At 37.6% G+C, this 27,663-nt stretch overlaps 1 protein-coding gene across 1 annotated transcript; it reads left to right on the top strand.

Moving 5' to 3' along the window:
- The first annotated feature begins 439 nt into the window (after positions 1-439).
- On the top strand, positions 440-26,494 carry aacs (acetoacetyl-CoA synthetase). Its single transcript, XM_015048658.1, has 11 exons — positions 440-781; positions 3,066-3,169; positions 3,809-3,929; positions 4,556-4,669; positions 10,724-10,821; positions 10,969-11,083; positions 11,356-11,437; positions 11,543-11,696; positions 15,643-15,723; positions 17,920-18,044; positions 26,395-26,494. The coding sequence occupies exons 1-11, from the start codon at positions 643-645 to the stop codon at positions 26,465-26,467; spliced, it is 1,206 nt and encodes a 401-aa protein (XP_014904144.1). The 5' UTR covers positions 440-642; the 3' UTR covers positions 26,468-26,494.
- Positions 26,495-27,663: the final 1,169 nt, after the last annotated feature.

The following is a 27,663-nucleotide window of genomic DNA, read 5'->3' as shown; positions in this document are numbered from 1 at the left end:
CCTGCTTCTTTATCATTTAATGAAGTAACTTGAAGTGGATAAAGTAGTGAGAATTTTTTAGGTAAGAATGACTAGCAGGTAGAGGAAACTTCAACAAAATAAAAAACATATACATCTTAAACTAGAATTTCATGACACTTCAAATTAGTTTAAGTCAATTTAGTAGTTTTCCCTGCACTGTGCATTTTGATTTTATTTGAGTAATATTATTTGATGTGATGCAGTAATGTGAGTGAATGAGAGATAATTTTATTTGGCCAAATTCGAATCTTCTGCATAGCAACTGTTATAGTTCATCTTTCACCTTTTCTGACTATGTAAAATAGTCGCTTTAAGGATTTCTGAAGAGCCTTCCTAAATCACACGCAACAGTTTCAAACACTTTCGATCTTGAACACCCAGCACGCCAGGCTACGTCATGACGATGGGGGCGTGGTCTCGAAGCTACATTGACATCCCCTCACGCTTTGCCTTTGACTGTACGTTATCTAGCCGAGTCCCGCAGTCTGGAGCCATTCAAACGAAGCAGCTAGCTGGTGAGCCCATTAAATACCTCACCGCACTTCCTGGAACTGTCAGTTGTTTGTGAGGAGCTCGGGACTACGTGGTGTTTTGACTCCTGTGAAGAGGGACGCAACAAGGATGTCCAAAGACATGGAAGGGAAGGACGAGACAATCATGGATACGGAGAGCAAGGTGCTCTGGTACCCGGACTCCAAGAGGAACACACAGATGGACAAGTTTAGGATACAGGTCAACTCGGACTACGGACTTAATCTGGGTGAGTGGGGAGGAGGGAGGGAGACGAATGGTCCAGGCTCCTTGTAGGTGTGTCAGAGACCGTCTAAGTCGGATTTCATTGAGCCTACGAAGCTGCAGACTGAGCTGCAGAAAATAGAAATAGTTAGAGGCGCTGTCTACTTGTTAGCATTGTTTCATGCAACATCTACACCTACGTGACTGTGCAACGTTGCCAAATCTAGACGACTTGTGGAAGAATCAGCATCAGAGGTCTGTTGCTAAGCAGGGCTTCCAATCTCTTCGCCGCGCCCCTTTTTAGTTGTAATTAGCAGATTGTAACAGTAGCTTGGCCTGATTGTCAAGGCTGAAGAAGCCGGGCGAGGAAACACAGTGGCCTGCTTCAAATGTGAAAACTGACACTGCTCTGTGGAATGCAGAACAACCCGATGAAGACAGTGAATGGAAAGCCATTATCGAGGAGAGATGCTGAAAGAGGTCTTAATACTTATCTATGGCATAAATGTTGGTGAAAATGATAAACATTAAACAAGAAGAAGCTATTAAACAATTTGTAATTTATAAAATCAATGTGATGTTTGCAAACTTTTCATAACATGAAGCTTTGTTTTGTACAAAGCGGACTGGTTGCATTGCATGTCTCTACACAATTGGTTACCAAACCAAACCAAACCAAAGTAATCTAAATTGGTGCTGCATCATTTCTTCAAATTTCCAGCTCCACCTAAAAGTCATATTTTTGACGAAGTGAGGCAGCCAGAGTACCCATGCATTCTCATGTAGAAAATGTAAACTCCAAGCAGAAAGACCCCAGGCCTGACTTTGAACTTCCTTGATGAAAAGCACAGTGCTAACAACTCAACCAGTGTGCAGCTAGCTTCAGTTGAAAACCACTACCATGCTTCGAATTTACATCTCAAGTCTTGAACAAACACAATTTGTTTTAGTTAACATGTTACTACAGTCTTTGAAAGGACAAAATGCAGAGGAAAATCTTGACCCTAGTTAGCCTGGTCACTGAGGACATAAATGATCCAATCCCTCTCTCACTGTTTTCAAACTTGGAAGTGGAACATGTCTACATTGGATCTGATATCATACCCAGATCAAAGTTCCTGCTTCAGAGATAAAGGGAACACAACCTAAGCAGGCACTTGTTCCTGTTCTTGTTCATCCGCTTCAGTTTGTAGAGGGAGTTCTAAGGTTTTTCCGCAATACTTCCCTCTGAGGTGTTTGTTTCAAGTAAATATTGATGTACTTGTCTTGAATAATTCATTTTCTCGCTGTTGGTGCATATAAGCTCTAAGTGACAGTTAATTTGTTTGTACTAATGGTTGTCACAAAAATCTGTATTTCTTTTAGACTCAGAGTTGTACTAAAGGCAGACCACAACCACTAACTGTTTCAATGAGTTGCTGGACTTTTTTAATTTTTTTATTTTTTACATTAATCTACCCCAATGAAAGAGTGAGGCTTTAATTTTCAACTGTATCTATAAACTCTTACTTTGAAAGTCAAAATTACCAACCCTGTGAATTGTTGGTGTAAGCCAATTAGAAATTTGAAATTTGCGCAAATCCTAATCCAATATATATGTATTAAATATGTATATATACGTATTTGAAACCTCTTTCAGGTAATAGAACTTGAACTCTATTATTTTCAAGAGCACATATGTTAGCTTTATTTAGAAACCATATATAAATCCAGTTTTTTGACTGGTTAAAGGCAATTAGCAAATTGAAACCTTCTTTTAATCTAATCTACACTACAAAAGAGCAAGACTCTTAATTTGAAGGAAATGGATAATATATTAAGCAACATTTTTGTAGTACATGCTGGTTCTCCATGGTGATTCCTGTCTTTTGTGTGCTCCATTGTTTTCTAGTCAGTACTGTGGCTTGCACTAGTCCTGTTTGTTTTTGTGAGAAACCTTTTTTTCATGAAAAATTTAAGCCGTAACGACGGGTAGAAAAATGTTGCTTAATATATTATCCATTTCCTTACTGTTTGCAGCTGAAATGCTAAGGTTCATGAAAAGAGGGATGGGGACATTGTGTAGTGGAAAAGTGTCACTAAAAGGAGAGTCGGTCAGCTTCTTCGTTATAGTTTCGTCTGTAGTGTAAATATTTTCTTAAAATTTTGCCACCCATTTTTGTCGTACTCCTCCCATGACCTGTAGGTTCTGCTGCAGGCATCGACTTCATTGAGGACTGTTTCAGGAAATGGTACTTGATGTGTGACTGTGTTCAGATGGGTGGTATGTTTCCAAGAAGAATCATAAGTTCAAATGTTGTGTCTTCTAGCAAACTACAATGATCTCTACCAGTGGTCTGTGGACTCGTATCCAGAGTTCTGGGCAGAGGTGTGGCGCTTCTGTGGAGTTGTCAGCTCCAAACCTTATGAAGAGGTAAGCACAACCGAAAAGTAGTCGAATATAAAGCAAAAGTCAAATTATTTCAGATTCTGCTTGGTTCTTGAAAATTCCAGCTGCAATCAGTTTTCATTTTGCATACTTTCCTCTTATTTCATATAATAAGACATTAAACTACATTAAAATGAAGTCATCATACGTCTCTGATGCAGATCTTAATTGTGAGAGTAGTCATGCCCACTATTACCCTCTATTGCTGTTAGTCATCTTGATAATCTGTAGTTTCAGGATGCTGACACGACTTTAAGGCAATAAACTAACGCAGGATTGACACACCTGTTTTGTACACATGGATTTTACATCACCCTGCACTAAATGACCACATTTTCTACCCGATGTAGTCCTTCTGATATTCATCCTGGCAGACTGGACTGTACGACAGTAAATGAGTCATTTTGGAGCAGTGATGCGCTGTGGGTCGGGCTGTTCCCTCACTGGCAGCTTGTTTGGACATTTACATTTAATTAGCTTCCTTTTTTTGGAAAAGTATTAAATAAGCAAAATTGGAATATTGACATGGGAGTTTACTGAGTCAGAGAAACTTGACAGAACAGACTGAAATGATTCGGTTTTTGACTCTTCCTTCCCCTGTGTTTTTGGGGCCGGTCGCACCAGGTGGTGGACGTATCCAAGCGGATCTCAGACGTTCCAGAGTGGTTTAAAGGAGCCCGACTCAACTTCGCAGAGAACCTGCTTAAGCATGCCAACCAGGACAAAGTGGCTCTCTATGCTGCAAGTAGGTAGACGTATAAAGCAGAGCTGAATAACACTGCATCATGTTACAGGAGAAAGAAAGAAGGTTGGATTTGAGAGAAGTGAGTCGAGGGTGCTCTGGAACACTTGAGTCGGTGTGGTGGCGTCATTTCGTTATTAGATTAACTGCTGCTCCTTTCCCTGCTTCTCAATGTCACTTACTAATGGATAGGTCTCTCTTTATTTGTGTGTGTGTGTTCTCTGGAGAGTGTTTTGTACATGCCCAGCCTTCCTGAGGAGCTGTAATGTAATTGTAGAAATACCCATTGGTCAGGATGCTGTGGAGCCTCTGTAAATGTCAGTAAGATATGGCATAGAGAGATGGGGTCTGTTTTCTTGTCTGCTGTGATGTTCTTACCAGATAATCACTCACCTGCACTTTTATTTCCTGTGATATTTTCTTGTGTTGGTGTTATCTGTCGTGTCTGTCTTGACATTTAGATGTCTTTCTGGTGGGTAACAATATTTAGCAATCCCTTATTCACAACGACTTTTAAAACCTAAATAAATCCAATCAGATTGGTCATTTGTACTGAAGGTATTTGTAATGTATGCACTCTTCTGTCTCTTGGTTCATGTATTAATTCTGTTTCTGTGTCTGTGTAACAGGGGAAGGGAAGGAGGAGATCGTAAAGGTCACATTTGGGGAGCTGAGGCGTGATGTGGCAGTGTTTGCTGCAGCCATGAGGAAGATGGGCATTCAGACTGGAGACAGGGTTGTAGGTGAGTCTCAGTGAAACCATCTGTCTTTTAGCTGGAAAGAAAACAAAAACTTCTCGGATTGGTTTGTTACAGTCCTTTGTGTTCATAACTGTGAAGTTTTTTTTATCGCTTTCTAACCACTTCAATGTTTTATTCTGAGATTATTTTTTTTTTTTATCAACTCACAGCAGTGAACAGTTTTGAAGCAAAAGGAAGTGGTATATAGTTTTTATATTTTTTAGTTTGGAAATGTGAATCTCAAAGATATGGTGTGTAATTTATATTCACCCCCTTTATATTCTGATGCTTATAGAGAATATAAGCATAAATAAATTCCAGTTCAACCAGTCGGCTTCAGATAGACCTTCACTTAATTCTCTTAATTAGTGAAGAGCATATCTGAGACAGCCTTTGAGGTTTGTTATAGAAGATTAGTAAACAAATATTTTGATTTACTGTTTACCAAGAGGCTTTGGAGGAGTTACAGCTCAGGTTGGAGAAAAAGTTAGTACTGTAGGAAAGCCTTAAAAATGTCATGTTTGAAGTTTTCCCAAAGCCAAAAAGGCAACATAGCAAACAAGTGCATTAATGCTCATCAGTTGAGGCTGAACTTCTGGTTTGTGCACAGAATGCTATTTGTGTCAGAAAATACAACAACTTTACACATCAACCAAAAAACACATAATCAAACTGATGTTCACAGATCTTCAACATCCAATGTGATGGAGCTATTTTGTAAAAAAAAAAAAAAACATTCAGCAAATTTTCAGTGCCCAGATGTGCAAAGACTTGCAGCGAAAGGTGTTTATAGAAAGTATTTACTGTGAAAGGGTTACATACACATGCATATTGACATTTTTTATTTTTCTAATTAAATTTGAAAGCATTAATAATTTTACTTCCTGCACTTATGCTGTACTTTATCAAGCCTAACCAATCAAGTTTATTTGTATAGGACATTTCAGCAACAAGGCCGTTCAAAGTGCTTTACTTCATAAAATCACAAAAATCAACAATTGAAACATTACATTTTGCCATTTGCCACCATTACACAGGTTGAGTCATCATATAAAATCACAATCGTACTTATTGAACTTTGTAGTTCACGTGATATGGATTGCTGGGGATTGTAAGTGACTTGCACTTTTTGGGTCATATAATTTTTTACCTCTGCTGACATTCTCTTCTTATTCCTTTGTTGCACATTGCAGAAAGAGTTGGGTATTTTTTTCTGAAATGTTCAATATGTGTTGGTGTACTTCCTGTAATGAGGGTGGGTGTTTTTTTGGCACTGGTTGCAGCTCTCTTTGAATGTCACTATTTATTCATTCAAAGTTCATATGTGTGCAAGGAGGGATGGCTAAGGCTGCATATTTTTACTTCAGCACATGCTGTTAAAGTACATTCATACAGAAGCACACATTTATGACAAGAAACCCAACACTTCAATATGCTCCAGTATTGAAATGGAAATCATTATTTTAATTTGCAGAATGTTGGGACAGAGACCCATTTCTGCATTTTAGGACTTATCAGTACTAATGGACACAGCTTTGGGGACTTATTGTGTCTCATATATATTTTACACATGGAATATCAACTCTGTGGCTGTAGATTTTATTTGGTTGGGAAGGAATTTCCAGTCAAGTTTAGTGAGGTGCAATGATGAAATTATGAAGAAATCAAAATTTAGGATGCCATAAAGTTTAATCATGCCTTGGAGATAGTGGCTTGCAAAACAACACAAACCACCCACTATGTTTTAGTCCATATTATCTGTGTCTTCCTTCCCTAGTGTGGTATAATTTAAATCGGGGGTCCCCAAACTACGGCCCGCAGGCCGGATCCGGCCCGCCTCCTCATTTGGTCCGGCCCCCTGAACAATACCAGAGAGCATTCAGTGTTTTTTTTCATATATATGTGGATTTTTCTTCAACCACCAGGGGGGCTCTTGAGCAGATATGGAACTTAGTTTCCCTCAATGGAATATATACTAGTCAGTACCAGTCACCGTTTCGCTCACAGATTTTTTCCATTTGCATTCTGGGTAAAAATCTATCTACAAACGCGAATATGTCGTCGGCGTTCACTCTCCCTCCACCCCCCACTCCCACCCCCATCAACAAAACTTTTCTAAGGTTTCTTTCTCGAAAAACTAAGACCGGCCCCCGACCAGAAAAAGGAACAGTCATGTGGCCCTCGCAGGAAAAAGTTTGGGGACCCCTGATTTAAATGTTCGGCTTAACTTTCAGCTTGATTACTCACATGTGGTTCTTTAGCCAACTGACAGTTTTTTTTTTTTTTTTTTTCTCCTTTTTTTTAATAAAAAGTTGTTAATAGATTTAAAATGAGTTCAGTTCAATTTTAACTTGAGAAAGAATTGAACTTTTAACTAATCTGCACCAACAGTAGACGTGTCATACAACAAACATCAACTGATATCTTTCATATGTCGGCATTGGCGGAATGTATATTGTTCTGTTTAAGTTGTGCCATAAAGAAAGATTTCAGGTAAATTATTTTTCTCAAATCTTAACTTCTTAGACGTGTAAAGGAGTCAAGTTCTAAGTGATGTAATGACTTTCCAGCAATCAAGAAAAACCCATTTGGGATTTTTAGTCTCTCTTACCAGTCTGAATAATGCGCAATAGGTTTTTGTTGCTAAATGGTATGTTTTAAAGCGCATAATTTTACTTTAGGATTAAAGTAGAATTAGCAGAAATTTCACCGGCAATATTCAGTGCACATTAATGTTGTTATCACATCCCATTTAACTCCTTCTGAACACTGCAGCATCCTTTTTGTTTTGACAGAAATAGATATTTTGTTTCAGCAGGACTCTTTTCTTTCTGAAGGTATAACTTGATAAATACAGCTGCGGCCTAAAAATAAACTCCTATCCTGTTTTTCCTGACAATATTTTTATGCAAAGCAGTTGGTATTAAGTGCAAAGCTAACACTAGAATTTTTACTTTTCATTTTGGTGAGACTCGTTGATAACTTGGTTGTAATATATTTCAAAGTGGCTGCAGTTAATCGTGTGGACAAAGTGTAGATTAAAAGTTATTGTGCTTCATAAATGTAGTGCTTTGCATAGCTGAGTGAAAATGTATGACTTATATACTAAAGTGTGCCAAAGTGTTTCAGCTGCTCTCCGCTGAGTCATCTACCACTAGGGACAGTTGTTAGGGCACATTGTGCAGTGGAAGTGACATCACACAGGCAGACAGGAAACTGCAGCCAAAACAGACTCTCTTTCCTTGTAAATATATTTGCGAAGTGTGAAAATAATTTTCTTAGTAAAAGCCAGATTAATTTTGTCAACAAAACAATGAACAGACTCCAGAAAACAGCTTTGCAGGCTTTAATACGAAACGGTACAATTTTTTTATTTTTACAGAATTGTTGCCCAAAAATCTTGGTCAACAACTGTTGACCAATTGGTCCAAACCAACCACCCTTGAACCTCTGGTTGGTTGGTTATACTACAGATAGATTTGAACTAAATATTTTAAAATACCTTCTGATTACCTTCTGTACGTTCTGGTTACACTTTCTTTTTCCTCCATCTCCATAATTTCCCTCACTGTGGTGCATGTGTGTTGGACACAGAGATGTCCTTGTCCCCAGATTGCATCTTCGATGTCGTCAATGTCTGCAGTCTCGAAGATATATAGGCACTTAGCTGATGAAATCAGCTTTGCTTTATAACAGAAGCTGGCCAAACGCACGCACACACTCATAGACATTTTTCATTCATGCAGCGTTTAAGTATATTGATCTTCTCCTTACCATTCTCATGCCTAATATAACTCTGCACAGTGTTTAAAAACCTATTTCGACACGCAACCACTTATTTTTCTCTGCAATTTATAGTACAAATCCTTTTAGGTTGTGTTATTGAAACACTATAAAACCTCAGCGTTTTTCTATCAATGAAAATGTGGAAAAAATGTCAAATCAAGCAACATTAGCAGACTTATTATGTAAAATGGTGTTTTCTAAAGCGATGAGCTTGTGTCAACTTCATTAAAATCCTATGACTTGAACAACAAACTATACAAGTTGTATGGACATTTTCAACATTTCTAAAAGTCTGTGTCATGCTGGTATGACTGGTGATAAAATTGTGTAGCCACAGCGTTAAATGCGTAAGACGCGATACAGGAAAGATATGTTGTCTTCAAATGCCATTCAAACAAAAGACTGTTACATAATAGTGTGACAGGGCTGTTACAATTCAAAGTGCTTACTAATTTGTGACAATCTCTTGAGATGAACCAGGGGCTTTGAACTGGTGGTTCAATTTCAACCCCGTGCTGTTTGGGACTTTTCAGTTGATTGTGAGACATAAGTAACTTGTAGATCACAGAGTAAAAGAATGACAGATAAGAGGCTGAAGTCTGACTTATATTGTCTTTGTTTAGGTTAGATCTAAACAGATTGTAAGGGCTAAAAAGTATCTAATTTTATTTTGTTTTTTTATTGTCAAAATTAAAACAAAGACTTGCTAATAGGAAACATGTCCATGGAGTCAGTGTGTAAAAGGTAAAGTCAAATACTGCTAAAGTTTTTCTGTGCTGTTGGGATCTGAATGTATCCCTAAATTATAATATTTTTCATAGTTTTGTTACAAAAAAAATATTTACATCTATTAATACAAGCATTACTATAACACCAGTTGTTAAAAATTCTTAGAGTTTAGAAAACTATGCATGTGTGAATAATTAACCCAGGGTTTCCCATCAACGTATCAACATTGTGGTTACAGCACAGCAAGACTGTGATTCGTCACAATAGCCACACAGGCATGTTGTCGTAGTGAGATCAGGATTCATGATGCAATTTTTCCTGCTCAACAGTAAGAGGGTAATTTATGAGATGAGCCATCGGAGCCAGTGGAGCAGGGCGGTGATCCGTCAGCCGAACGTGTCATCCTGCCTCGATGAGCTTCCTGCTTACAGCGGGAGTCGGCGCAGCGAGCAGACGTGGCTGATAAGTCATGATTCATCAGACGTCACGGTGCAGTTTCTGTTTGCCTTTGACCATTCAGACTGGAACTACTGGCTTTGTTATAGGTTTAGTCAGTCAGATTAGATATACGTTATCAGTGAGACAGCCCTCTGTTTAAAGGTGGCTCAGGAGCTTCCATGTTGAGCATGGGTGGTCTCATTTATTTTATGACATAATAAAGTTTAGACTCTCTTCCGGTGAAATAAAACTTCAGATCAAATCTGTGTGCAACAGATGCTTCAGTTGTTACTTATATAATGTGATTGAGAATCTTGCAGAGTCATGATGGAGCTGTGCTGAGATGGAAAATAAACGTTGTTCACGACAAGCATTTTTCATTACTGCTCTTTGTTTTTCCACTAGACAGCTGATGTCTTATTGTTTGTCCTAATGGAGGAAAAAAAAATAGAAATATTGCCCCTGGTTAGGATTATTTTTAACATTTTGTTTTATTTTCCGTTTATGCTTAAAACACACTAAACTAAGACTAACTAAAACTCTTTAAGCACTAATTAAGAAGTCATGATACTGACTTCATCATCAAAACAATAAAGAATTTTACCTCTCATACTTTCTTAGTCGTCCCTCAAGTGTCACATATTATCATCTTCTTGTCTTCATTTTTCTCTTATGTCCTATAATCTTGACTTTTTCTAATAATCTTTATGGGGTAGGAGTTCATAAGTTTCTTACCTCTTCCTACTCCTTTTTGAGCATGCCGTCTTTTGCATTCCTTTTTCACGTGTGTGATTTTGTACTTCTATCATTTCTGAAATAAATAAATCTAGTGTGCAGTGGCATATACTGCCTCCTGTGGTATAGGCTTATCTTATCAATTCCACAGTAAGGTGGAAGGTAAGTGAGATAAGTGTACATTAAAACTCAGTTGTCTGTGATTATCTTTTGGTTCAAAACACACCCATTAGTTTTCAGAAAGTGAATTTATCCATTGGTTGAGTGTTTTTGACTGCAAAAATATGTCAAATGCAAGGAGTGCTCCTGTGATTGTTCTACTTTTCTTAATTTGTTCTCCTTTCTCCCCTCCATCTTGTCTTTCATTAGGTTACCTGCCCAACGGCATCCATGCAGTGGAAGCCATGCTAGCAGCAGCCAGCATCGGCGCCATCTGGAGCTCCACGTCAGTCGATTTTGGAGTTAATGTGAGGATTGGATGGATTTATTTGCATTAAACTGATAACACACATTTTTTTTTCCTTCATAAATATTTCTGTAGAATCAAAAGTTATTTTAGTCCAATATTTGTCCTTACTCACTGGTTTTAATTCTTTACTTTTTTTCCCTTCCAGGGTGTCCTTGACAGATTTTCTCAAATTCAGCCCAAATTGATCTTCTCAGTTGCTGCTGTGGTGTACAATGGAAAAACACACGACCACATGGAAAAGCTGAGAAACGTTGTGAAAGGTATCTTTTCATGTAATCCAGCGTTTTTGCTTTTTTTGGGGGTGGGGGGGTAAAAGAAACTTAGAATCATGTCTTCAACTAAGGCTTATTAATGGTCAGAATTTAATATTGCTAATTTTTAAGCAATTATTTTCCATCCATTGAAGATCTTATGAGAACAATAAATGCTTCCATCTTGGAAATCCATTATCTTTTCTGCTTTTTAGACACATATTTGTATATGTGGAGAACACAAAAGCACCAATATCTGTTCCTCTTTCTTGCCATCTCAGGTTTACCTGACCTGAATAAAGTGGTTGTAATTCCCTACGTTTTGTCCAAGGAAGAGACTGACCTTTCCAAAATTCCCAACAGGTGTGTGTTTTTGTCTTTTAGAAAAAGGATACTTGGAATATTTTTCCAAGCATCCTTCCCAAGGTGGTAATTCTCATTTCGTTTTTTGTTTTCTTATTTGTACAGTGAATTCCTGGATGACTTCTTGGCATCTTGTTGTGGCGACAGCGACCAGTTCCCCCAGCTGGAGTTTGAGCAGCTTCCTTTTAACCATCCTCTGTTTATCATGTACTCTTCTGGAACTACAGGAGCTCCTAAATGTATGGTCCACTCAGCTGGGGTAAGAATCAATCATCTCTGAATGTAACAAAAAAAAACTATTCATCACGCATCAGTTGACTGGTCAATGTCTCAGGCTGTTTTTATTTGTCTTGCTTGCTGAAATACTGTTGAGTCTCTCCTGGGAACCTGCAATGTCTGAATTTTGGTTTAAAATACTAATGATTTTTTTGTATTTGTTCATTTATTATGGTCTCAGCTGTTGGAATTTTTTTTTCTATTCCTGAAAATAAGATCCAACTTTTAACCACAATGCTTCTGTAATGTTTTTTTATATGTTCACAAAATAGCTTTTCTTTTTTTGTTTGATGTGTTGGTTGAATTAGACTCTTGGAAAGACCTTTGTTATGGATTTCCGTCTCCTTTTGCTGATTTCATAACCAGCACGTTCTTCTCTACCTGTTTGTTTCGATAAACAATGTCAGCAGCCCTTTATTCTGTGGGTCTGAAATCCTTTTTTAGAATTAACCCGTCGCCTGCTAACCTTAATTTGACTAACTATGGCCGACCGCTGACTGGGAACAACTAACTATTGTCATGGCGGTGCAGCGCTTAACCCACTACCACATGTAATTGTTGTGGTTTTTCAAATGTCAGAGTTAATCTTGTAAAACAAACCAGCATTGAAAGATGGAAAAAAAAAATCTCTGCCTGTGCCAGTAGTAATGCAGAAGACAAGTACCCTCCTGTGGAAATGGTAAATTAGCAAAAAGACGTGCATGGTGCCTCATTTTGTGTTTCTCCTGAGTCCAGTGAGGCTCTTAATGGCAAAACAAGACACTTGTTTTCAGAGATGTTCTTAAAAAAGTTTTGAATGTGATGTTTTTACTTTAGAGCTTTTTCCCGCTTGCTTACTTTTTCTTCTTTTGTTTTTTCCGTAAAATTTAAATGATTTAGGTCATCAAACATCATTCCCCAGTCTAAAGAAATTCAAGAACAGATGAGAAAAAAAAAAACATTTTTGACATCTGTCACTCTTAAAGATGTACAAATCTTAACTCTTTGAAAAGTCTGTATGGAAATTTGATAGAGATGCCTTGGTAAGACATTAAACACACAATTCATGCCTTTATTAATTAAAACTCTTCAGAAAAGCATGAGCAAAAGAGTGGATGAAAGTTGCTTCATGATAATATAAAAGACTCTTTGCAAATAGTTTTTTTTTCTTCTGAAAATTATGACGCAGCCTAGATAGAAAATTGTAAAATAGAAATATTCTTTATTTTACCACGATGGGGAAATTTATGTGGATAAGCAGCAAAGTGAAAAACAAGAATAAGAAACTGCAGAGAAAATGAAAGTTTACAATACTGGAGAAATTATACTGGCCCGGTATTAAAAATAGCATGTTCAAATCCAATGAAATGTGCAACTATGTAGAGTTCTTTAAAAAGTATAGGAAGCAGCAACAGACAATTAAGACATTTTAAACGAGTACTATGCAAATAACAGCAGGAATGTAAACATGTAGTGAGTTTGAGTTTCTTGGGAGCAGTGATGGTTGACAAGTCTTCCAGCTGCTGGGAGGCAGCAGTCTGTTACTGAAGGAGGTCTGCAGTTCAGCAACAGCTTCATCCATAGCAGTGAGACTTTGTCCTACACTGATGTTATTTCAGTTGCTCTGACTCCCTCCACTGGTGCAGGATCCAGGAGGCATCCTAGCACAAAGCTGGCCTTCCTGATGAGCTTATCTAATCCTCTCAGCTGTAGATAAGCTACTGTCCTCACAGACTACACTGTAGAAGACTGCCGATGCCTCCAGAGTCAAAAAATGGTCTTTGGTAGTGCCCTCTGCACTCCAAAAGACCCCTGGAGTCTGCTCTGACTCTTAGTGTACAGTGCATCAGCGTTGTGACAATTTTTTTTTCTTTTGTCTGATTTAATAGTTAATTTTAAGTGAAACATCTCTGTCTTGTGATGGACTGCAGACCTGTCAATGGTGTACCTGCCTCTTGTCCAGTGATTGCTGGAGATTGGCAGCAATCTCTGCTGCCAATCTCCAACATGGGTGGATAGATGGGTGAAACATGTTGTACACAAAGTGTAAGAAATCCAAAAGTGGGCACATATTTGCTCACAGCACTGCAAATTTTTACTTTCATTCAGTCTTTTTAAAGTCGATGTATCTACACCGACTTCACACAACACACAGTTGACACATTAGGGTTGTGTTTTTGGATGCTAAAGAATATTTTATTTAATTAGTGTTTACTTCAGGGGGTTTCTGCTTCTATCTACACAGTTTTTTCTAAGCAACTGATGGAAGTTAAGCTGTCCAAATTTGTGTGATTTGCTGACTGATAACACTTTGTATCCACAGAACAACTGTGATTAAAACGAAACAATTTTCTATCATACTTTCTATCGCCACAAGATGGCAGCAGAGCTCCATTAGCGCAGCAATTGTTCTTTGTTCCGCAAGCTTTGAATGGTTGGATGACAATTTTCCCTTTAAGAGGCAGATAAATGAGATTTTAAAATGACAGTATTACATAAAAATAACACTGTTCATATTTAATTAAAGTACTCCTGCTCAGGCATTAAAAAAAATAATCTTTCTTGTTTCAGTCTTTCCAACTTTGGCATTGTTTCTTGTTTTGTTTTTTGTTTTTTTTATCTAAACCTCTTCACTTTTTAGATATTTTTCTCCCTCCCTATCCACACATTTTCCCTTCTCTCTCCCCTAGCATTTTTTTCCTCCCTTTGTCCCCATCTCCCATCTCTTTCTTTTGTGCTTCCTCCCTCTTTGCATCCGGACGATAATTGGACCGTAATGCGCTGCCGGAAACGTGTCGTATTGTGACAGTAGCAGTCCTCACTGCCTCAGCCAATTAGCCGTGGTACTGTTCTGCTTTCTGCTTTGTTACGGCTCTGTTAACATCCTGTCAGTGGCAAAATGGCACAGACCAAACGGCGGGGATGGCAACTGAGCCTCGCCAAAGTTTCTGTGCAAAGTCGCACACACACTCACATACGTGTAGGTGAAGCACCTGTTAAAAAAAAGGGTGAACCGTAGACCCAAAATGCACAATTGCTCACAACAGTTTACACTCTCCTCCAGCAATAATGACCTAACCAGCTGTGAAGAGTCGGAGACCCGAACCTTTCCGCAAATAGTTTGGTTTGTTAAACAAAGCATAGACAGACTGTAGGCTGAGGCTACAAGCACTGACTTTGTGGTTTGTGCTATTTGGACAAACAGCATACACAGGGAAAATTTTATTTACACATTTTACTGGAAAATCTTTATGTTTTAAAATAAAGCAGCACCCATAATAAGTACTGACACGCCTGGTAAAGATGTGTGAAAAGCCTAAAATCCATTAATTATACCAGCACACAAATTAGAGAGAAAAATGTTCTTAACAGTCAAGCTATGGGGATGGACTATGGGGAGAAGCCAGAGTACCCAGAGAGAACCCAAGCATGCATAGGGAGAATATGGAAACTCCGTTCAGAAAGACCCCAGCCAGGATTCAAACCTGGGAGCTTCGGCTGCAAGGCTACAGTGCTACCAACTGCGCTGCCTTGCAGCCCCAACACCAACTTGTTTTTTTGTTTGTTTTTTTGTTTTTTGCCACCACTTTGCAGAATGATGGTTAAAGGAGGTTAAAAACCTTTAAAATCTCATTTTTGTACTAAAGCTGTACACATCTTTGCAGGGAGTCCTGATAATATTATTGGGCTCTGTATATTCAGTATGTAGATTAAAGACGGAGCTCTGTTATTTGATCCAACTTTATTTGTTCTTTTGTTTTAATCTTCTGTTCTGTTTGTAAAGCCATAAAATTTCTGATCTTCGTCTCTGCATCTTTTTCTCTTTCCCTACAGTAAAGCTAACCTTTTGTTTTAAAAAGCGTCTTATAGATAAGTCGGTAATGGTAACTCATGATCAAAGAAAACACAATGTTCTTCAGCAAACCAACTCGTTTTCCTCGTCTCCTCAGGGCACTCTCATCCAGCACTTGAAAGAACACATTCTTCATGGCAACCTGACCTCCAGTGACGTCATCATCTACTACACTACTGTAAGTTGTATCGAAATTACTACACTTAAAATCGTCCAACGTTTTAAAGCCAACTTGAAGATTTTCTGCTCTATAAAACTGTTTTTGTTTCTGAAGGCTTCAAACGTTTGTGACATCTTATGATAACATCTTGACACACTTCACTCCCGTTTCACTGCAGCAGGTCTGTGAGGAGGGTTCATGCTGCCAGCCCAGACAATCATTTCCGCACTTTTCTTATTCAGAACTGATGTGCACATGAAGCCTAGCAACAGCTAGAATCTCCTTTCTCGGGATTGTTGCTAATTGGAGCCTCGTTGTCTTGTTTTGATCAAATTTAGTTGTTGAGCAAAGCCTCATGTATTGATCTTGTGGTGTCGCACATTTCTTTTCCTGTCTTTATACTTCAGATACAACAAACCGAGTTATTACAAATTGCTTAGAGAACCACCAACCGCCCACCTGAAGAACTTATTGCTTATTTTGACCAATAATGTCCAGCTGTGTCTAGAAAAATAAATTGATATCTAAGCCTAATCGAGTGCTAAGACTATATTTTAATTTCCTCCAATATGAACGTTTAAATCACAGCCACTATGTAAAAAAAACAAAACACCATAACTTTATCACCTTAATAATCTGTTCATAAGCACCATTGCATCAATGGCTCGGCTTTAAATTCCATCATCTAAAGTAATCATCACACAGACAATGTGAACGAACCCAGAATGAAAACAGGACCCACACAAGCGGGTATGAGTATGAATAACTGGATAATTACTGAAAGTAATTTGTTGTGGTTTATGAACTTGTTTTCATGTTCTACACCCCTTTGAGTCCTGATGTGTGCCGTCAGCGATGGCGCGCTGTTGAGAAAGTAAATGTGTAGCCAGTCGTCTCTTCCTCCTTTTGAACAGAAGGAACTTCCCTGTAGTGTTCAGCAGACAGGAGAACTGAGAATACATCTTCAGGAAATCATTAAACTCTTTAAAAAAATAAAATAAAAATAAAGAAATCGAGCTAGACTTTAGGCCTGGCACACACTTTGTGATTAAAAATCATCCTGAGCAGTCTTGATATAAAATCTTGATTCTATCAAAATCTTGATTCTATCAAGATTTTATATCTTGATAGAATCATAAAATATGATTTATTTCTGCAGCAGAATCATGCCAGAGAAGTCTGACAAATCTGTCCAACAATGCATGGGATGTAAGTGGAGGCTTTTGCTTCCAATATTAGAGTGGGACTCTGAAAAGAAGCAGATGAAGAAGAGGAGAAGGCGGCAGATGTGGAACCGCAAAAAAAAATAAAAAAAAAATACAGAAAGTAATAATACAGCAGTCACATTTCACAAGTTCCTCTGAAACTGTTAAAACTCTTTTGTATATTTGTTGTATGTGGCATTTGGACTTGAGATTACTGGCCAAATAAACAAACCTGGACACCACTGATGGAAGCACGTTGATGAAAAAATGTCAAACTTTAGATTTTATGATTGTTATGTTTTATTTGGGTCAGTTAAATTCAAGTTGTAATTCCTGAGAGCAAAGGGGCCTATGTTTCCCACAAACTGAACTTTATGTGCTGTATGGAAATGCATCAGTCCATGTCTTGTTAAAACTCTGTAGCCTGGATCAAGAAAATGAAAAAGTTTTCTTCAAATTAAAAGCATAATATTTGGATTTTTGTGGAGAATTGTTTGGTTTCTCATCTCAATCTGTGGCCCACAGCCCATAAAATGTACAAGTTTAAACTATGGAAACTTTAAAAACATGATAAGCTTCTGTTTTATTGAGTTTTAGAAGCAATTAACTATTATTGAGTCTCCATACGTTGGCTGTGAAGAATTCATTTTGTCTACTAGTCCCAAATCACCGCAAAACTTTGATTTCTGCTTGAGGTTGACGATTAGTCTACTTTCAACAGAGAGATCAACTGTCTGACCAAAAGTGTCGCCACTACTTGGTATTGTTAAAGCCGCTGTTTTAGCCCTGCAGATGCTTTTTCCACAAAGTGGAATCAATATTCGCATTATTAGTACCAACGGAGAGCGCCGCCAAAGCTGCACCGCAGCACGCTGCCAAATGAGAAACGCAATCATGCGAATCGCTGTCTGCGGGAGTCGTCCATTTATCCATGTTGATGACAAAAGGAGTGTTTATTTCAGATAACTCATCAGCGTGGATGGATCTGTGTCTATGTGTGTTTTCTTAGACTGGCTGGATGATGTGGAACTGGCTTGTGTCTGCTCTGGCAGTGGGGGCCTCGGTGGTTTTATACGATGGTTCACCGCTAATGCCAACAGCCAATGTGCTGTGGGACCTGACGGACAAGCTGGGGTGAGTTACCAACGCACACATGCACAAAAACATACAAACTGGAAAGAGTGATTGCAGGAAAAACAAGGTGACAGGAATGTTGTGTTGTTTCTGGGAAGGAAATCATCCTAGGACTAATCAGAGTTTATTTTTTTAAATTACAGATTTTCTCCAAATGGGCTGCCTTTTCATTTAGGGATACAGAGGAGTTTGACATTGAAAAGAAATAAAGTTTCCTTTTGAAATTGTAATTTGAATGTTTTCAGTGCCCTACAAGGTTTGGGAATGTTATTGGTGAAAATATTAAGCAAATGGATTTCAAATGAGGGAAACAAAAGTTATTTTTCATTCCTGCTACAGAACAGGAATGACAGTTATTACCGTCCCTGGTAAAGACACATGAACAGGTTTAAAATAATGTCACCGTGGATTCTTACAAATATAAATAGTTGAATGAATAAAAAAAAATACAACCTCTAATATATGTGCATTATTTCAGAGGGCGGGAATAAACTCCACTGTGCCAAAATGATCAGTATATTGAAATTGACCTTCCTATAAAAATGAAAAAGTTTAAAATTTAAGTTATTCTTTATATTTTAAAGCTGGAGTGTCAATACATCTTATATCCCGTGCTTCCTGTTTCCTTGTGATATACTTATTTCAACACACACAGATCCATTTCTCTCCATTAGCCACTCTTCAAAATGGGAAAGAGAGGAGACCGTGGCATTAAAAAAAGACAGATGTGTGTTGAAGCGCTGAGACAAATAAACTCCTTAATAACTAAATTTCAGCTCTATATAATTAAAAAAATTATCTATTTTCTTAAGTTGATCAAATAGTCCTACAACAATCTGTTATTGTTCATTTAAGCTAGATTTTATTTTTCAGTTAGAGTCTTGGGAGTCTTCAAACAGATTCAAAATTAAAATTTTACTGTCATTTAACAGAAAATTCAACACAGTTAATGTACCAGTACAATTTGCACAATGCCCGTTTTGTTTTTTTCTTGGAAAAAGTTATTAAAAACAAGTTTTTGTCTAAATTAAGGTGAATTCATGGTTCCTTTTTCCACATAATGTAACCGGTAGTGTTTATGATTAAAAAAATAATAATTATGTGATCGATATCGGTGATCGGCCGTGATCGGAATCGGAATCGGCAGGAAAAAAAATCTGATCGGGACATCTCTAGTGCAGAATCTTTTCCTCTTTTGCTACTCTAGTCTTAAAGAGTGATACAATAACAAGCACATATTAGCCTTTTAGTTAGTAAATCTTCTCAGAAAGCTAACCTGCAGTCTGTTGCTTAACAGAGAGGCAAATCACAGTTTTCAACTCTACTTTAAAAAAGTTGAGTTGAAAAAATGCTCTGCTCACTCTGCTTTCACACCGCGACTGTTCATGCTCTTCACAACTGAAAAATAGTCAAATTGGTGTCTTGTTAAAAGATCTTTATTCAGACAGCTGAGCATCACAGCACAGCAACAGGTGTGGGAGAGCGGAGCTACAGCTGCAGATAACCCCAGTCATCTGCGCTCTTCCTACTCTGTCATTAAAGAGTCCTAAAGCTGCTGGAACAGCTTTAGCAGTTTAAAACACCCAGGCTACACCATAATAATCAAGTCATGTCTATGCTTCAGCTAAGTGAGCTCAGCTTTATGTATTATGGATTTGATCCACTTTTAAAATAGATGTGGCTGTAAGTTTGGTTGCCAAAGCTTCTGCTGATCAGTAAAAAAAACATTTGTAATAACTGCAGTTTCTTTACAACCCCTCTTTCTTTCCATCCCTAAAGAAATATTCTCACACACCACCTTCCTTAGTAAAACACACACAATATTTACAACAGATCTTGTCTTGGCTAAATGTCCTTTTGCGGTTCCCGTTCCCACTTTCAATACCATAAACACTACTTTATAAACCCTATTGATCAATCTGTAAGGGCAAAAGTATTAAAGTGTGTAGATGTGTGAGCTGGATGAAATGAGCTGTGATGGGTTTAATTTCTATAAAACAAATAATATGAACATATTTTTTCCTTCACTATGGGTTTTTAAGATTTTGTGCTTTGTCAGAGTAAATTCTAAGCATTTCCAATTAAAACTTTAGAAAGGTTTATGTATGTCGTAAAGGAGCTGGATGATTGCTGCCAAACTACAATGTGCCAGTACTTTTAGCAGTCGCGTTCTTAATTGTCTTTGTGAAATGAAGCCCCTGAGCAGTTTTTAAGATAACTTCTTGTTTTTTTTTTTATTTAGTGAAATTGTCAGCCTGATTATGTTGTATCCTGTTCCTTCAAGCTGCTTAGGGACACGGTTATCTAACTGCCTACATATACCGCCTCGCAGAATTGTTCAAACCGCTATAACTTTTTCTCATTTTATCACATTACTACCGTAAACTTCAATGTATTTTATTACAGTTTTATGTCGAACTCCAACACAAATCAGTACGTAATTACAAAGTAACATGACAATTCGTGTTTTCTTCTTGTCTCAAGCTTATTCAGATTGGACTGGTAACATTCATAAACATCGTTTTCTTCTTGCAGATTCTCATTTTAATTTAGGTCTGGACTTTGACTGGGTCATTCCATAACATGAAGATGCTTTTGGTTAAGTCCTTCTGTTTTGCTCTGGTGGTATGTTTTGGTTGTGTGTGCAATGTTCCAGTTGCAAATGAAAGCTTGGATTCAATATTTGGTAGGTCATATATTTCAGCTGTGGTGCATTTTGGTAATAAATTTGGCCTGTTTGACGGATTCCGGATGCTCTTTATGCCGACAGCTGATGTTGCTTTTGAGTGGCTGAGATGCCAAATATCAGAGAGTGAAGTGGAAAATTGTGATAATAATAAGAAAGAAAAATAATCAGAAAATCATAATTGGTATCAACATTGCAATTTTCAGCAAAAGCAAACTTAGATACTCCAATCCCACCCATCACCATGTTTAACTATGAGAATGATTCGTTAAAGATAATGTGAGGGTTAATATACCATTCACTCGTATTTTCTAACAAGTAGCAGGCCATAATGGACGAGCTGTATTTATTCTAAGACTGAATCACGTACAGGTGGACTCACTTTAGTAATTTAGTTACAGCTGAAGGTGTTCAGTTTACGGGTTTTGGGGCATTAAAGAAGGGGTTTTATTTTTTCCCTTCCACTTTACAATTGTGCACCACTTTATGTGTGTCTATCATTTAAAATCTCGATAACATACAATGACATTTGGTTGGAATGTGACGAATTGATTTTTTTTTGGTGCAATTTAAAAACCAATAAAATAGCCTAATTGTTGATGAAGTTTTCCATTTATTCTACAATAATAAAAAAAAAAACAGCTCCTTCGACTAATGAAAAACCAAAGATTCAATACTTAAGAACAAAGTTGTTTAGAGATAGTAATAATTGAAAAAAAAAATCTATATTATTAAGTCCACAAGGACCTTAACTCCTTTCTGCACTTGGTTTGTCCTTCAGCAAATATATCAGTTCAGAATTTTGTCATTTTAGTCCATGACTGTGACTGTGCATTACTGTCCACACTCTGCCAGGCAGACGTTACAAAAAAGTACCACGGTCAGCAAAAGTGAGACTTAAACGCAGTGATACCTGTGTGAAACATCTTTACAGATGACACATTGCCTTCAGCAAGGAGGGGAATAATAGAAAGGACATTTTGACACCCTGGAAGTTTCAAAACTGCAAAGAACCGCTCCTCCTGCAAAAATCTTTGACAGGAACTATTAGTAGATTCCAAAGTTACTGATGTCTGTTTAAATGTTACTATTGAGTTGAGCATTTATCATATGATGTCATTCAAACATTTTTTTTATGGGGAAACTTGAATGAACAGGATTGGGATATACTAAGCAAAAGTGCCCATACAGAAGTGCTTAATAAAAAACAACTCGTATGACAGAAAGATGGATAATACCTTAAATTGTGAGAAACCTGAACCAATTAGGTGCTGATATTGCTACCTTAGACATATTCTTTAGAACCTGAAGGCAGTGGGGGGAAAATAAAACCCTCTGGGAAGACTGCCATAAATTTTTACAGTTTTTCTTTCTGAACTGACGTTGGACTTTTTAATTGGAGCTGAAACTGTCAGAGATCTGGAAAATGTAAAACCTACTGTTAGGTTTTGCCTCTCACCTTGAATTTTGTTAGTCATTTGTGCGATGCTAATAATTTAATTGCTCCCGTGCCTCAGTTTTTTGAGCTATTGACCTTTTAAAATATTTTTTGGAAGTAAAACCTGATAATGATTCATGCAGTATTGTGTCAGAATGTTAAAAAAATAGTCATAGTGAAAGGCTGATATTTTTGATCACTGCATGAAATGAAGCTCTAAAGAGGCTAACCAAGGAACGCCACAAAGTTCAGGTTAATCAAGTTCTGTCATCTACAAATAAATTCCTGATAATCTCCAGTTTTTTTCTTATACATTTATTATTATTTTTTTTACAAACATCTGGTTGAAGTAATTTTACTTTTTACATTGAGAAACCAAATTAAGTTATTATTTTTTCCACCTGCCAAAACTACAAAATAACATCCACAGTTATTTGCAGCCATAAAAGATTTTAACGGTGATTTCTGTGTTGATTATTATCCTGCTGAAAGACTCAGTGACAATCCATAATTTCTTTACAAGAAGATTTGATCATGTTTTTATTTTGAATGTTTGAGACATTTGAAAGTGGTTATAATGTCATGCAGGCTCACGGCATCATGTCTCTTCAACCCACCTGGAGTACTTGTCGGAAAAAAGCTCTTAGTTTCATTCAGTTAAAATCCCAGGAGACATTATAAAACAACCGTAAGCCACCTTAAACATTTAATAATTTGTTATTGAGTATCTGTTACAACTTCAGTCTCACCAACTGTAAATAATTAGCATATTTACATGTTTCCATTTGTGCTAGTAGGACAGAAAAGTCCACTAGACCTCAGTACCACGTTGTGCTGCATTTTTCTAACGGTGAGCTTTGGAGATTTCCTTGTCATCCAGAAGATAAAAAAAAAAAAAAAAAAACATTACTTGAATGGCATGTTTTCTGTCTTTCACATTTTTAGGAATACTACAATGAAAAAGTATTTTTAAGGGTGTTTTACACACCTCTTCCTGGGATGCCAGTAATTTTGAAGGGCACTCCATGCTCTGACAGAGACTGCAATCTCTCGATACAGTGTGAAGCACAGAACATCTGAATGCACTGACAACTTCCCATGAGCAAGGTGTACATAGGAAAGATTTTAGTGAAACTATCCCGCCGGACCAAAGTGGAAACAGAATTGAATGTATTCCTGCGTGTAGCAAAGAAAAGGTTACAGCATTTAATTTCTGACAGGCTCCGTGTGTGAGTGTGACTCCTGAAGCTCCTGTGTTCTCAGAGGATCTTCTTGTCTCTTCAATCTCTTGTCCATTTGTGTCAAATCCTGATGTGGCGGCAGATTATTTTTAACAAGCCTGAAACGACAGTTTATTCATTGTTCAGTTATTGACCGTGTAAAATGTCAATTGTTCTTCTTTTAGGACAAAGAATAAAGTTTAAGTTATTGTGTCATACCCACACTGGAAAGAAAAATGAAAACAAAAATGTATGCAATATCTAAATGAAATGTTTAATTTCTTAAAACAAAAATAGGACACTGTAATTGCTATAATTGGCCTATTTGCCACAAAATTAGTATTAGTTTGTGTTAAAATTACAAAAAGATCCACTTTTCCTGGCTTTCAGAAATGCTTGAATATTTGCTAATCTTTAAACTGTATTCCTTCAAGCAGCAGTTTTGCGTGGTTTCTTTTTGTCCGGGACACCTGTGAAGAGAGCAAAGGCTCTTATTTACACCCCAGTGACTTACTTGCCAGAGAACAAATGGAAAGGTAGTCTAGAATAGACGCAATGAAAAGTGGAGCTTCAGCTGCTGCATCACGACGTGGAGCGGGGACGCATAATGCAATAATTGCTCTGAGGTGTTTTTGTGTCTGATTGCTTTTGAGCATCTCTTATTGATTTAGCAGCTTCCAGTTACACGTCCCCCTTGAAACGCACACGTCGGGTCATGCTGCCACACAACCCTCAGAGGTAAAGACTCACAGCTTCTCCTCCTCCCTCCATCTTAAACACCCAATTAGCAGCCGCACCTGGCCACCTGCCTCCAATCAGAGCGGCAGGGCTGTTTCCATGGCAGCAAGCAACGAACAAATCCAGATGCAGATAGGGGGTCAGGGATGATGGATAAAAGAGAGAGGGACTTTGTGTGCAGATGACAAACAGATTTGGGGGAGGAGTGTCATCTGTGGAGTCAGATGGCTGCAACCAAATGTGGAGATCAGGTATTAACTGTTCTAAAGGGATCATGCATTATTAATTGGGTTCATTTTATAAAGTTTAATCCGAAAATATGTACCAGTATGTGTATATTTGGGGTGTATGGTTAAATTTTGACCAGGATGTATAATTAATACTCAGTAAACTGAAGTTTGTTCACCCAGTTCTTATTTATACAACATAGATTCTCAATAGGTTTTAAAATCTCTCCACCCCAAAACTGGTCAAATGCATCAGTGAAAGCTGGTAATTGTTGGCCTTTGTCCTTTTGAATGTGTACAACTTCTGACCGGAAAGCACATTATGCTTTATTGAACTCGGATGTCTTAAAACTGTAATGAAGTGGAATTAATTCAGATAACCGCTTACAGCATACAGAAACCTAACCATGCAACTTACTGTTCTCTTGAAAGAAAAATAAAAAAAATAAAAAGGGTTAATAAATACTATGCAAATTTACCAACTTTCATGTATACAGTGTTTTAGAAAATTGGCAAAATGTCTCCAAATTCTCAGCTTTTGAGAACCTTACTGTAGATTTTCTGCCTTATTGCTTAAAATGCCATCCTGTGGCTGTAGTCAATAGAGAAACTCATCAGAATCAACATGACCAAGGAGTAAATGCATCAGACACGTGGCTTCATTCCACCCAGTACCACCCAATTCTTCTTGGGACCTTTACCACTTCACCCCATCTCACCCCCGCCCCGGTCATTCACCCCATCAGCCACATCTTTTAACCACAAATGGAACAAATAGCAGCTTTCATCACAAACTGATTCTTGGCCATTTGATCAATAAAGCACCAAAGGATTGTGTCTTCCACATACAGATAGATTTTAGGTTTGTTTTTCAGTGGAAGAATTGTCTATTACAATGATAAGAGGCAAGTTGATTGATTAAGACGTCAACAAAAATAACTTGAAAGGACGAGAATGCAGATATTCCCATTCACAGAGACATTAAAAGGCCCTTTTGTTTGGTTCCAAAATTAAAACCGCCTGCAATGAAAAGTGACGTTTCGCCCCTTCATGCCTTCCACACATGTTGTGCAACTGTTGTCAGCTGCCAGGGTGACTTCCACTCACCACGAAGGAAACTTCTCAAATCATTCAATTTCACCATTGTTAAGTGCAAACATTTTGTCGATACTTTTCCTAGCGGAGCATCTAAAATTGAGACATTTTGTCCTCCTTGTCTGGCCAATACTCTGCAAGTCTTTTTGTGTTTGTTCAGGTGAAAGTCAATTCCCAGTCACCCTTCTCCTCATTTTTTATCGAGGCTTAACTGAGCACACGGGCTGTGTTTCTGCATCACCTTGCTTTACATTTACACAGTGACTCATTCTTCTCCACTGGGAGCTTCCAAGTACAACAGGCAACTGAGCAGCTCCATTGGAGCAGATGGGATTAAGGGCAAAGGCTGCTCAGTAACTTGTGCCCCTTTTAGGCTTTTATTTACATTCAGCTCAGATTCACTGAAGCAATAAATGGAGCAATACCACGGTTCTGGCTAAGCAGCAATGTCACAGTCACTCCAGCGGTCTGGCATCGCCTCCTTTTATTTTAAAAATGGTTCATTTATCAATTTCTTTACCATTAAGTAATTCTTAACCAAAATTTGTGCAAATTCTTAAATAGATTACATTTCTTTTACTCATGTTTTTTTTTTTTTTTTAAGTCTTTAATGGTGTTAATAGATAAGAGTTTTAAATTTTTTGGACATGTTATTGCATGGTCCATAACAGGAGAGTGTGCACTTTTTTTTCTCGCAGAAAGTTCCAGGAAAACATCTGGAATGTTCTTCATTTATCCAGCAATATGTGCTTCATAATTTAGAGTACAATACATGTATGTCGGAGGCTATAAATTGTGACTGAGATTCTTGGAACCTCTGATGCAAATCTATTCTTTTCCCAGAAAACTACCATTCTGTCCTTAGAATGACCTACTGAGGAATTGTTCATTTTTCTTCCTTTTGTTCCCAAAAATTCATATCTGTGTCCACTTTTCTCATTTCTAGCATCACCATCTTTGGCACTGGGGCTAAGTGGCTGTCGTTGGTGCAGGAGAAGAACCTCAAACCTTGTGAGTAACTCATCCACACCACACACACACACACACACACACACACACACACACACACACACACACACATTAATTTTGAAGGGCAAACCCAAACATAGATATAACGATGAGCTTCTAAGAAAAACCCACTTGTGTACTCTTAGAGGATGAAATATGAATAATTATGAAAAAAAAAATTGACAACATTTTAGCGATGTTTATTTTTGGCGACCAAACCGGTTCCAGTGCCGTAGATACCAAGAGTGGCTTGGAAAAATATGAATTCCCTTTAACTTTTACGCATTTTGATTGTCATTAAATCTACTCACTCCAGTGTATTTTACTGGAATTTAATGTGACTAATGTGTTGTGCATTTGTATGCAACCCAATATGACACCTTTAAATAAAATCCACCACAACAAATTGTTTTCAGAAGTCACCTAGTGGGTGTAGGGCATCTGGCAAACATGGCAAAAACAGTACTGTGGTCAGATCAGACTACAGTTTTACTACTTAGGTCATGGAAAGCTTTATGTGTAAACAGTGGACATCATCTTAATATCCATCCTGAAGTTTGATATTTGTGAAATATATGAGGAAATAAGAATGTTAGATTATAAACTCACTGAACTGAATTTTGTTTTAATGGTTCAGTGTTGAAACTTGGGCTGCATTCACAGATTTTTAACTGAACGGAAAAACACAATTTCAAAATATTTGTCTGAACTTTAGCAGGGATTTTAATGTCGACGGTTGATATTTATAAATCCTCAATAAAACAGGGAAGTTCAACTCCTTTCATTTAAATGCCGTTCAGAGTTCAGAATGTGACCGACCTCCGTGGCTCTTTTTTTAATTTCTAGTCAGGATTATAAGTATTCAAAAATAGCAACTGTTGTTAAAAATAGTGTTTATAAATTAGACTTTTATTTGATCCATGAAACAGACTCTGTTATTTGTGTAGATAAACTGTCTCCTCGCACTTCCGACTAATGAAGAAAACTGAGACAAAACACAGGGAGCATCCAATCTTTCGAATGGAACCATTTAACGTAGCGTGGGCTACAGAACTGGTCTTGCACTTTAGTGTTAAAGTCCTGAAAGACATCATCTTTCTTTCCTTTTTTTTTTTTTGCCTTCCCCTTCCCAAGCCACTTGATCCAGCTGGCATTGTGTATGTGTGTGGTGTGTGTATGCAAGTGTGTGTTTGGATTCTTATTAGTA

Source organism: Poecilia latipinna, unplaced genomic scaffold (genome assembly GCF_001443285.1).
Source record: "Poecilia latipinna isolate Pla-1442-1.1 unplaced genomic scaffold, P_latipinna-1.0 Scaffold896, whole genome shotgun sequence".
NCBI classification, from domain to species: Eukaryota; Metazoa; Chordata; class Actinopteri; order Cyprinodontiformes; family Poeciliidae; genus Poecilia; species Poecilia latipinna.
Note: the sequence above shows the minus strand (reverse complement) of the source record. Positions and strands in the feature narration are given on the sequence as shown.